This window comes from Perca fluviatilis, chromosome 23 (assembly GCF_010015445.1).
Source record: "Perca fluviatilis chromosome 23, GENO_Pfluv_1.0, whole genome shotgun sequence".
NCBI lineage: Eukaryota > Metazoa > Chordata > Actinopteri > Perciformes > Percidae > Perca > Perca fluviatilis.
The window spans coordinates 3,290,636-3,304,119 of NC_053134.1; the positions used below are offsets into that span (position 1 = coordinate 3,290,636).

The 13,484-nt window shown below is 42.8% G+C and overlaps 1 protein-coding gene across 1 annotated transcript in view; it reads left to right on the forward strand.

Moving 5' to 3' along the window:
• Positions 1-12,115, forward strand: part of LOC120553725 (myelin regulatory factor-like protein) — a 42,072-nt gene extending 29,957 nt beyond the window's left edge. The window contains exons 20-23 of the mRNA XM_039792418.1: positions 390-464; positions 4,312-4,423; positions 9,825-9,896; positions 11,095-12,115. Of these exons, the coding sequence (XP_039648352.1) occupies positions 390-464; positions 4,312-4,423; positions 9,825-9,896; positions 11,095-11,187 (352 nt within the window). The 3' untranslated portion in view covers positions 11,188-12,115. The remainder of the gene's footprint in view (positions 1-389; positions 465-4,311; positions 4,424-9,824; positions 9,897-11,094) is intronic.
• The last annotated feature ends 1,369 nt before the right edge of the window (positions 12,116-13,484 follow it).

The following is a 13,484-nucleotide window of genomic DNA, read 5'->3' on the forward strand; positions in this document are numbered from 1 at the left end:
TCTTCTGTGAAAATATTTCATTACAAGTAAACATTCTGCATTCAAAATGTGACTTAAGTACACGTATTATTAACAGAACTATACTTTAATTATCAAAAGTATAAATTGGCAAAGGTTTACTTTAGTCTTCATGGAAATTCATCTTCAAATCAATGACTCTTTATAAACTCAGATCATTGTCTACTTTTCCTATAATTTGTACTAAATTAAAAAGATCGTTGTTCAGCCATAATTGTTTTAAACTGTCTTTAAATTGTAATTTGTGGACTAACTGTAGCCTGAAAGGTCTGATAATTCTGATAATAAAAAGTCAACATGCTTTTAATTCAACATAGGCTACTTACAGATAAAGTTTCAACAGAGCTGATTGATTTTACTTTTTCCTTCAGGCCAGGTAAATACATCTACAGAGTTCCCGTCAGCCAGTTTGTCCCAGTCAACATGAGAGTCACCCTGCTCATGAAGTAAGTACATACTGATGGACTCAGTCTGTGTGTATATATATATATATATATATATATATATATATATATATATATATATATATATATATATATATATATATATATATATATATATATATATATTACGAACTACTGTATATAACGGAACTGTGTCCACACTGTTCAAATACAAATATAAATCATCTTGTAATGTTTTCAGTTAATTTAATGTTGTAAAACTAAAGTCGAACTTCTTACCTTTCTAACGGTATATATCGTTTTGACTATTTAGGAAGCTAACACCGGTGAATTAGCCCTTGGCCATACTCGGTCACCCCTATCTCCCTGCTGTAAGAAAACTCAATCAGCGCTGCTGATTTTTCGGGACATTAAACGTTTTAACAAGTTGCCCCAAATTAACATCAATGCTGTCAACACATCAGGGACCAGACTTCTGTTCTTCGCAATAAAAGACGTGCTTCAACAACTCCAATGATGCAGTCAAAGCTCCTTAATATCGGTAGAGCAGGCGCACATATATAGAGGTTTACTCCTCGACGCAGGCCTAAAAATGACCAAACAAATAATCTTTAAAGCTCCTTAATATCCACTTTCAATGTAAAGTAACATGTATATGACCATACCTGTCAAGTATCCCGTTTTGGCCGGGAAAGTCACGTATTTTACCCTTCTTTCCCGAAAGAAGGAAAGTACGAAAGATTGTTCCAGAGAATAGGATGACGTTAGACAACAGAACTGTCTGCGCTCTACTCTCATGTAACATGAACCACTCTGGCCCAGCCCACTAATACACTCCTTCCTAAAACAGTCTTAAAGAATGCAAAGTCTGCAACACATTTGGACAATAACTCACTAAAAGAGTAAAGAAAAGTCATGTGAAATGAAGAGAAAAACTGTAAAAGAAAAGCAATATGAAATGAAAAGAATGTCCATCCATCCATCCATCTTCGTCCGCTTATCCGGTGTCGGGTCGCGGGGGGAGCAGCTCCAGCAGGGGACCCCAAACTTCCCTTTCCCGAGCAACATTAACCAGCTCCGACTGGGGGATCCCGAGGCGTTCCCAGGCCAGGTTGGAGATATAATCCCTCCACCTAGTCCTGGGTCTTCCCCGAGGCCTCCTCCCAGCTGGACGTGCCTGGAACACCTCCCTAGGGAGGCGCCAGGGGCATCCTCACCAGATGCCCGAACCACCTCAACTGGCTCCTTTCGACGCAAAGCAGCAGCGGCTCTACTCCGAGCTCCTCACGGATGACTGAGCTTCTTGCCCTATCTCTAAGGGAGACGCCAGCCACCCTCCTGAGGAAACCCATTTCGGCCGCTTGTACCCTGGATCTCGTTCTTTCGGTCATGACCCAGCCTTCATGACCATAGGTGAGGGTAGGAACGAAAACTGACCGGTAGATCGAGAGCTTTGCCTTCTGGCTCAGCTCTCTTTTCGTCACAACGGTGCGATAGATGGAATGTAATACCGCACCCGCTGCCCGATTCTCCGACCAATCTCCCCGCTCCATTGTCCCTCACTCGCGAACAAAACCCCAAGGTACTTGAACTCCTTTACCCGGGGTAAGGACTCATTCCCTACCTGGAGAGGCATTCCATCGGTTTCCTGCTGAGAACCATGGCCTCCGATTTAGAGGTGCTGATCCTCATCCCAGCCCGCTTCACCACTCGGCTGCGAACCGATCCAGTGAGTGCTGAAGGTGCGGAGGCCGATGATGCCATCAGGACCACATCATCTGCAAAAGCAGCGATGAGATCCCCAGCCCACCGAACTGACACCCTCCCCACCCCGACTACGCCTCGATATCCTGTCCACAAATATTACAAACAGGATTGGTGACAAAGCGCAGCCCTGGCGGAGGCCAACCCTCACCTGAAACGAGTCCGACTTACTGCCGAGAACCCGGACACAGCTCTCACTTTGGTCGTACAGAGAATTGGATGGCCCTGAGTAGAGACCCCCTCACCCCATACTCCCGCAGCACCTCCCACGAGTATCTCCCGGGGGTGACCTGGTCATACGCCTTCTCCAAATCCACAAAACACATGTAGACCGGTTGGGCATACTCCCAGGCCCCCTCCAGGATCCTTGCGAGTGAAGAGCTGGTCCGTTGTTCCACGACCAGGGACGGAATCCGCATTGTTCCTCCTCAACCTGAGGTTCGACTATCGGCCGAACCCTCCTTTCCACGCACTGGAGGTAGACTTTACCAGGGAGGCTGAGAAGTGTGATACCCCTGTAATTGGCACACCCTCTGGTCCCCTTTTAAAAAGGGGAACCACCACCCCAGTCTGCCACTCCTTTGGCACTGTTCCAGACTTCCACGCAATGTTGAAGAGACGTGTCAACCAGGACAGCCCCTCCACACCCAGAGCCTTGAGCATTTCTGGACGGATCTCATCAATCCCCGGGGCTTTGCCACTGTGGAGTTGTTTGACTACATCAGTGACTTCCGCCCGGAAATCGGACGACAATCCCCGTTATCCTCCAGCTCTGCCTCTAACATAGAGGGCGTATTAGTCGGATTCAGGAGTTCCTCAAAATGCTCCTTCCACCGCCCTATTACCTCCTCAGTTGAGGTCAACAGTGTCCCATCCTTACTGTACACAGCTTGGATGGTTCCCCGCTTCCCCCTCCTGAGGTGGCGAACAGTTTTCCAGAAGCACTTTGGTGCCGACCGAAAGTCCTTCTCCATGTCTTCTCCAAACTTCTCCCACACCCGCTGCTTTGCCTCTTTCACGGCATAGGCTGCAGCCCTTCGGAAAAGAATGTGTGGAATGAAAATAAAATGTAAATGTAAAGACAAGCAATATTATAAATTGTAAATGTTTTCAGCATTCTGCATCAAGTGGTGATTTTAGCTTTCTTGTACACCTGTCTTAAAATGTAAGGCATACTGGAGCTTGGTTGGGGTTGTGGGACTGCTTGCGGTGGGTGCCGGAAAATTTCCCTTATTTTCAAATCCAAAACTTCACAGGTATGGATACGTATGACGTCATTTCCACACTTCAAGCGTTCTGCTATGTTTTGCGCGTCCGAGTCGGAGAAAAAACAGGACATGGACACCACCCGGAAAGCTGTTGCTATGGTAGCACTGGCCGAGTAGGAACGCTAGCCACGTTAGCAAACAAGGCTTCATTCATTAATATTGCACTCACAACAAGACCGATTCCCATAGCAACAGGCAGAGAAACGGACGCAGTAAGGTATTGCAGTAATACGAGTGATTAAAATCTTCCGAGCTCGGAAATCCGAGGAAAGGTGGCATGTTGGTGCTTGTTGCTAGGCAACGTCTGTTTTCCTAGTCGGAACTCCGACACGGATAAATAATAGAACGCACCATATGTAATGATGAAAACAATCTTTATGAGGTTTTAGAAATGGAAACTTTGTAAACAAACAAAGGGTAATAAAGTAAAGAAGCGGACAATTGTTTTATTTATGGTTATTTTGAATTCGCCGTGGTCTAAATATATAACTTAGCGAATGTCGGCATCCATTGACTCACACTTTTTAAATGTTTCTGTTACTAAAACACTAAAAATACAAATTATTAAAAATACAATTTCTTGTAAACAACATTAGTGTATAGTTTATAGTATTAGTGTTAGATTTGGGACACTATAATCGCTAATATCTGCTCACATACAGTGCGTAACCTAACTAACGTTAACATTTTAGCGTTAGCATTGTTGTGTTAGTTTATCTAGCTCACCGTTTTGGTTGGTTGGTTAAATTGAGCTGATTATCCTCAGATGAGTTATGAATAGAAACCAAAACTAGACGTGGCAGTAAATTAAACGTGTTCTGATATATTTGTATGTTTTTTTTTTTATTTCTGTGTAGTTCCACAGAGCTGCTAGTGGTTCATCTGTGTAGCTTTGATGAGTCGGAGGACTGCTCTGTTCTGATGGATATGAACACTGTCACTTGGAGCAAATACCCATCAAACACTCAGGTAAATATCTGACATGACCTGTTGATTTGTCTACTGTATATCGACGACGTTTCATTTCCGGGATTGTTCAGGTGCTGAAATTTCAGCAGATGTTCCTTATTTTTCGACCGGATGTCCGTTACCTTCCTCTGTCTTTGTGTTGGCGTTCTAACCTCCGGTGGATTTATGAGGACTATGGTTAAAGCAACACTATGTAACTTTTAGCCCTACAGGTTGTCTCATTGGAACTACAACTCCCGTCGGGTAGCACAAGTTGTAGTTCCAATGAGACAACCTGTAGGGCTAAAAGTTACATAGTGTTGCTTTAACTGCTCCTCAGATCTCTGCAGGGTAAATCCAGACAGCTAGCTAGACTATCTGTCCCATCTGAGTTTTCTGTTGCACGACTAAAACTACTTTTGAACGTACACACGTTCCACCAAAACAAGTTCCTTCCAGAGGCTATTTTGCAGCGGCACCGTCATTGAGTCCTGGCCGTCCAAGACGATTGTGATTGGTTTAAAGAAATGTCAATAAAGCAGAGCACCCTTTCACCCATCCAGTAAGCGATATTCTTTTTCCCACTATGGCCACGCCAAGACCCGCCCTTCAATAGCATTCACACACATGTATGCTATTGAATACATGTAGAGGTCCTATCCCCTGACCAATCCCCTAACCCTAACATTAACCACTTGAGGTCAAATGCCCAACCCCAACCAATCAAGCTGCTTCGTAGGGGCGGGTCTTGGCGTGGCCATAGTGGGACTCTTAATTTTGCATCCAGGAATGGTGTGTGGACTAGCCAGACCCTCCTCGGCAGCGCTGTGGAGGAAGGTCTGGCAAAGTGAGACTACCTGTTGGTTGAATGATTACATTCTGAGTTGTATAATATCCATCAAGTAATACAAAGAGTCTGTATACCAGTTTTTTGCTGTTTCCGTGTCATAATGAGGTTGTAGAAATCAAAACATTAGCACATTTTCACATATACAAATACATTTTATGTATTTTTGCTCTCTTCAAAGCCACCAGACTCCTTTGACAAAAACAGTAATTTAACCTTGCAGAACAGAGGAGTTGCAGGTCTACCGCTGCCTCCATCACTTGGTTAGTTTGTGTTGTTGTGTAGGCATGTGCTGATTCTGACGGTATCATAACGTTCAGCAAAAATATCACGGTTTCACGGTTATTGCAATTACAGCTTTAAAATATGATGTATTTTTGAACACAATGTATTTTATCTGTAAACACACTGCACACTGGCAGGGATAGGGATTTCTAAACTGCACTTTCTGTCCTTGAAGACCAATAAAATACAGCTTATACCTTAGCAACGGAATGACAGAAAATTGTAGTGGTTTTGAAACCGTGACTTTTTTACAAACCGTGCTATACCTTGAAACCGGTAACCGGCATCATGCCTATTGTTGTGCGACTTTTGTGTTTTTAAAGGGTTAGTTCGGATTCACAAAAGTCACACAATATCACAAACTGGGGGCGTGCACCACCACCAAAAATCCAAACTATCCCCTTCAAGTGCTTTACATAAGACAGAAAGGCATTAAAGGTGCTTTAAGTGATGTGATGCGTTTTTTAGGCTGCAACATTTATTGTCACATACAGCAAACATCTCCTCACTATCTGCTAGCTGCCTGTCCCCTGAACACACTGTAAAAAAACATCTCCTCACTATCTGCTAGCTGCCTGTCTCCTGAACACACTGTAAAAAACATCTCCTCACTATTTGCTAGCTGCCTGTCCCCTGAACACACTGTAAAAAACATCTCCTCACTATCTGCTAGCTGCCTGTCCCCTGAACACACTGTAAAAACATCTCCTCACTATCTGCTAGCTGCCTGTCCCCTGAACACACCTAAAAACATCTCACTATCTGCTAGCTGCCTGTCCCCTGAACACACTGTAAAAAACATCTCCTCACTATCTGCTAGCTGCCTGTCCCCTGAACACACTGTAAAAAACATCTCCTCACTATCTGCTAGCTGCCTGTCCCCTGAACACACTGTAAAAAACATCTCCTCACTATCTACTGTCTGTCCCCTGAACACACTGTAAAAAACATCTCCTCACTATCTGCTAGCTGCCTGTCCCCTGAACACACTGTAAAAAAACATCTCCTCACTATCTGCTAGCTGCCTGTCCCGATGTCTCTGTAGACAGCCTAGGCTCCACAAACGGCAGCAAAAAATAAAGAGCGCCAACCTGCACCACCAAACATAACAAACAGTGTTCCAGCCAATAACCGATAAGTAGGATTTGGGGGTGGGGGTTGGGGGGGTTAGTTCGTGGAAGGGAGGGGGAGGGAATGGGATGATGAGGAGGGAGGGGCGAGCTAGTCTCGTTTTGTGAAGAAGTGCCGTCACCCAACATTGCTTAGAGCACCTGTCACTACCCAATGTGAGTCAAGTGCCGATATGAGTCGCGCATGCGTCACTTTGCGACGAGTAGCCTACTAGATGCTAACGCGTTTTTGAGCTAACGTTAGCAATCAAACAATCATAGCTAAAACTCTTTTGAAATGACTGCTAGCTACGAGTTAGCAATCAAACACAACAAAGGCTGTCACTTGAAAGGCATTTTGAGCTAACGTTAGCAATCAAACAATCACAGGTAGCTAAAACGTTTTTGAAATGATTTCCATCTTCTGTTATTGTATGTAAAGAGAAAAGTTTATTATTTTACAGATTTCACAAATTTTAGTAAGACACGTTGTGCCGTAAACCGTTTATATCTGAGCATGCGCGACTCACATCTGCGCTCGACTCACATCGGGTAGTGACAGCAGCTTTTAAGAAAAGATTGAAAAAAAAACAATATAAAGACAATAAAACGATTAAAGCTGAGTAAAATAAAAGATGAGATTAAATAGAACAAAACAGATTAAACAGTAGAATAAATATAACGGTAAAAGATAAAATAAAAAAATAGAGGTAAACTGTGTATCCGCGCTTGATGGACAACATGCTTGGATCAAGTTGTGTGTGTGTGTGTGTGTGTGTGTGTGTGTGTGTGTGTGTGTGTGTGTGTGTGTGTGTGTGTGTGTGTGTGTGTGTGTGTGTGTGTGTGTGTTGGTTTTAGGGTCAGTGAGGTTCCAGTCCACTAACCCAGTTACCATTACCGTTAATAATGCAGGAAGTGTGGGAAAACACTGATGAATAATGGATGTGTGGCAGGGTTTCCTAGGAGGACAACATGCTAATCACAGCCACGCTCACACTAATCAAGGACATGGAAACAAATCCTACAGGACACGCAAAACATAACAGTGGTGGAACCATAGACTGCGAAAATAATGGATTTAGCAGCCGTGACATCACCCATTGGTTGAAGCCTCACGCCATTTGGTTTTTGAAACCGGACAATTGACAAATTGGCAATTTGGTGGAGCATCGGGAGGATGACGCGGCTAAGCGGCAGTGCTTTGTATGGTTTCAATGGCGCTGCGCTAAGCTAAACCCTAAAGAGGGAAACTTATTGCTGATTTTCAACCCTTCTGACGCTAGTAATTCGGCGGCATTTTAAAGGGCGGAACAGCATGTACAGCAGTACAGAAAATTGGCAAACGCTCCCTAAATTACCAGCTAACGCTAGCTGTAGTGAGCTAGCTTTGTTGGCAAGGTGCTACCGAACGCTTAACACGACCTTTTTGGGCGACCAAATGTTCCAACTTTGAAGTAAACACGCACAGTGAGAGGTTTAAAGTTTGAGATGAAAACATAAACAACAGCCAAAAACAAGTTGAGGTGTATTTTAATGTCCACAGTGTTAGCATGGTTAGCATCGCTAAGCCTCTGTCCTGACTGACAAGTCCTAAAGCATCCCCTGCTTTATCGTCTGTTTTAAAATAAATGGGAGCATCATTTACTAAATGAACATCATGCTGTGTTGAAGGAGACTTGAAACTAGCGATCGAGACCATAAACTCATTATGAAAATGTTTACTGAGGTAATAAATGAAGTGAGAAGTAGGCTCATTTTCTCAGAGACTTCTATAGAAACAGACTTGTTTTTGGAGCCAGTGGAGTCGCCCCCTGCTGGAAGTTACAGAGAATGCAGCTTTAAAGGGGCGCTATGCAGTTTGGGCTTTTTTTCTTTTTTTTTTTTTTTTTTTGGGGGGGGTTTTCCATTTTTTCCCCTCTACAGGTTTCTCTCTATAGAGTCTACTCCCTACAGGTTTTCTCTTATAGAGCTCCCCTACAGGTTTTTCTCTATAGAGCTCCCCCTACAGGTTTCTCTCTATAGAGCCCCCCACTACAGGTTTCTCTCTGATAGAGCCCCCTACAGGTTTCTCTATAGAGCTCCCCTACAGGTTTCTCTATAGAGCCCCCCACTCAGCAGGTTTCTCTATGGAGAGCCCCCTTACAGGTTTTCTCTATAGAGCCCCCTACAGGTTTCTCTATAGAGCCCCTACAGGTTTTCTCTATAGAGCTCCCACCCTACAGGTTTCTCTCTATAGAGCCCCCCTACAGGTTTCTCTATATAGACTCCCCCTACAGGTTTCTCTATAGAGCCCCCACAACGTGTTTCCTATAGAGCCCCCTACAGGTGTTCTCTATAGAGCTCCCCTACAGGTTTCTCTATAGAGCCCCACTCACAGGTTTCTCTATAGAGCTCCCCTACAGGTTTCTCTATAGAGCTCCCTACAGGTTTCTCTATAGAGCTCCCCTACTAGGGTTTCTCTATAGAGCTCCTCCTACAGGTTTCTCTATAGAGCTCCCCTACAGGTTTCTCTATAGAGCTCCCCTACAGGTTTCTCTATAGAGCCCCACTACAGGTTTCTCTATAGAGCCCCCCCTACAGGTTTCTCTATAGAGCCCCACTACAGGTTTCTCTATAGAGCCCCCCTACAGGTTTCTCTATAGAGCCCCCACTACAGGTGTGTAACTCCTCCCTTGGTCAGTCTGCCGTTTCCTCTTTCTCTGTTCCTCCGACAATGCTTTACGATGATAGTGTGAAAAACTCCATTGCTAGCTTGTTAGCCGGTTCCTGTTTGGGCGTATGTGTGCAGTGCCGTGAGGCAATTCGTTACATCGCGAGACCTGATATCGCGCCATACTTCCTGACGAAAAGTTGCAAGGGTGGTGTTTCCGCTCATAGGCGCTAGGGGGGGAGCGAGACGACCACCATTCAACCTGAAAAACAGTCCTATAACCATTCCAATGACTCCGAAGCTGTTCAGTTAAGGTAAACTAAGCTAAAAACACCGCGTAGTTCCCCTTTAATGAGCTTCAGCTTTGGCTTCACTTTCCAGATCTGCAAGTTGCCGCTCGGTTGCAGCCCTGCAATTCATTCCTGCTTCAAGTGAAATGGTGCTTTAAATCCAAAGAGGACAGGCTTGTACCTTTGCTGACTAAACGTAGAGCTGATTTTTTGGTTTATTTTCTCTGTGTTGTTTCTGCAGGGGGAACATGAATGGCCTCTTCACGTGGCTCGTCTTCATCACAGCTCGTATCACTTTCGCTCCACAGTGGCCGTAAGAAACTTTCCTCTGCTTCTTTAAGGACGCACCTTTTATTATTAATTCCAAACTATTAATTATGCACAGACATAACCGGGAAATCCTTTAGTTTGTGTTTACTATATTAATATATGAATGAATGAATAATTGTATTATTGTGTCATGCACAAAAAAGTATGCCCAGCCCTAAACGGGTTTACAAGACACCATTATATTTGGCAAAGGACCAGATACCAGAATAGCAACATAAATTAAACAAATTAACCTTCTTGTCTTTTTTGCCATGCTTTAGAGACAAAAGTTCAATTCAATTCAATTTTCAATTCAATTTTATTTATAGTATCAAATCATAACAAAAGTTATCTCGAGACACTTTACAGATAGAGTAGGTCTAGACCACACTCTATAATTTCCAAAACAAAAGTTGCCAACTTTATATATATATATATATAAATATAGTACAGGGCAAAAGTTTGGACACACCTTCTCATTCAATGCGTTTCCTTTTTATTTTCATGACTATTTACATTGTAGATTCTCACTGAAGGCATCAAAACTATGAATGAACACATATGGAATTATGTACTTAACAAAAAAGTGTGAAATAACTGAAAACATGTCTTATATTTTAGATTCCTCAAAGTAGCCACCCTTTGCTTTTTTATTAATAAGGGGAAAAACTTCCACTAATGAACCCTGACAAAGCACACCTGTGAAGGTAAAACCATTTCAGGTGACTACCTCATGAAGCTCATTGAGAGAACACCAAGGGTTTGCAGAGTTATCAAAAAAAGCAAAGGGTGGCTACTTTGAGGAATCTAAAATATAAGACATGTTTTCAGTTATTTCACACTTTTTTGTTGAGTACATAATTCCATATGTGTTCATTCATAGTTTTGATGCCTTCAGTGAGAATCTACAATGTAAATAGTCATGAAAATAAAAAGGAAACACATTGAATGAGAAGGTGTGTCCAAACTTTTGGCCTGTACTATATATATATATTTATATATATGAAATCTAAACAACCACTCCATTTGGTAGTCATCAGTACACCAGAACATTTCAGGGTTTTAAACGGACATTTCATGTAAGCTAGGTATTCTTAACTCATCATAATATGGACAAAAGAATATGTGATTCATTCTCAACTTCTCTTAATTCACATAGTTAGAGATTGAATATAAGTGTTTGTTCATGTCTCTCTCACCAGGGTCAAGCAGACTGCAGTACTGACCAAAACTACGAGGGGGCCCTCTTCACTGATTACCACTTATACTTCTACAGACGCTGCACAGACTCATAGATGCACATTTACACGACGAAATATTAGTACAGTACATTCAAAAGTATATGAAATATTTGCTTTTCTTAACACAAAGATGACAATCAGAGAACTGAAAACACTGCCATCACTTCTGCTTTCATGTTTTTCAAAGCTGCAAATGCATTTTTATTTTGATATAAGTCACTTTTGCTGATAGATTGATATGCGTAATTGCAAAAAAAAAGAAAAAGAGGTCTGCAGTGGAAGTTCTTCAGATCAGATGCACACAGTTTCTCCTTTTATGTATTTGTATGTACTGTCTTTTTGTTATTTCCTGCTTCATGAGAAAGTGTTCATCTGTAGGGAGAAAACGACACAACAGAGATTGAACCAGAAAACATAAATAATTCAGTTTTACTACGTTTACATGCACATAATATTCAGTTTTTTGCCCTTATCCGAAAAAGACAATATTCCGACTAAGCTGTTTCCACAGCTAATGAATGTGAATATTCCACTAATATTCCCGTTTACATGTAACGTTACGTTAGCTGTGCAAAATACGATTTTTCTGTTAATTTACCAGCGGTGTCGGACACAGCATCCCTCTTTCATTCCTTCAACCAGCTTCTTGAAAAGGTCGCTGTAGCGATATGTGCTCATATCCAAAAACCTGTTGATATCCAAGTCTTTGATAATGTTTAAAAGTAGCTGTGTCTCTCCTTCTTATCGGGTCTGCAGCCCTGCGTTACTGTCGGCTGGTTGGTTTGTGTACAGCAACCATAACAACGCACAGAGCCGACCATAAGCCTGCGGTGAAAACCTTGATTGAGACTTATATTCCGAATGCGCTGTTTACATGTTCAAAGGGGAGCGTGCCTGTGTTCCCACAGCTCTATGTTCCTACAGCTCTATGTTCCTACAGCTCTATTTCCACAGCCCTATGTTCCCACAGCCCTATGTTCCTACAGCCCTATGTTCCCACAGCTCTATGTTCCTACAGCTCTATGTTCCTACAGCTCTATGTTCCTACAGCCCTATGTTCCCACAGCCCTATGTTCCCACAGCCCTATGGTCCTACAGCTCTATGTTCCCACAGCCCTATGTTCCTACAGCCCTATGGTCCTACAGCTCTATGTTCCCACAGCCCTATGTTCCTACAGCTCTATGTTCCTACAGCCCTATGTTCCTACAGCTCTATGTTCCTACAGCTCTATGTTCCTACAGCTCTATGTTCCTACAGCCCTATGTTCCCACAGCCCTATGGTCCTACAGCTCTATGTTCCCACAGCCCTATGTTCCCACAGCTCTATGTTCCTACAGCTCTATGTTCCTACAGCTCTATGTTCCCACAGCTCTATGTTCCCACAGCTCTATGTTCCTACAGCTCTATGTTCCCACAGCTCTATGTTCCTACAGCTCTATGTTCCTACAGCTCTATGTTCCCACAGGAAGGATAGGAAGGAAAGGAAGAGCAGAGGATAGGAAAGGAAATGAAGAGGAGAAGAAAGGAAATGAAGAGGAGAGTAGAGGAAGAAGAGAGGAGAGGAAAGGAAAGGAAAGGAAAGGAAAGGAAGAGCAGAGGAAAGGAAAGGAAAGGGAGAGGAGAGGAAGAGGAGAGGAAGAGGAGAGGAAAGGAAAGGAAAGGGAGAGGAGAGGAAGAGGAGAGTAAAGGAAAGGAAAGGAAAGGAAAGGAAAGGAAAGGAAAGGAAAAGGAAAGGAAAGGAAAGGGAGAGGAGAGGAGAGGAGAGGAAATGAAGAGCAGAGGAGAGGAGAGGGAGAGGGAGAGGAGAGGAAAGGAAAGGAAAGGAAAGGAAGAGCAGAGGAAAGGAAAGGAAAGGAAAGGAAAGGAAAGGAAAGGAAAGGAAAGGAAAGGAAAGGAAGAGCAAAGGAAAGGAAAGGAAAGGAAAGGAAAGGAAAGGAAAGGAAGAGGAGAGGAGAGGAGAGGAAAAGGAGAGATCTGGGCGCAGGGTGGGGGGGCATCTAAGATGATCTTGTCCTGGGCCCAGGCAAGACTGTCAGCTGGCCTGATTGTCATATTCGGAATAATAATAATAATAATAATAATAATAATAATAATAATAATAATAATAATAATAATAATAATAATAATAATAGAATATTGGTGTGTTTACATTTAGCTTTTAATCAGATGTCAGTGGTCAGGCATGACATTTAAAGCTGTGATTCCCAACCTACATCATCATCTCATTCCCAAGATAACGAAATGATCTTCATTGTTCTTTGCTTTTTCGGTGAGATACTGGAGAGGTTTACCTTATTTAGACCTTTTTAAAAACTGAAAAGGAAATATTACACTAGAGATTATTAGAGAT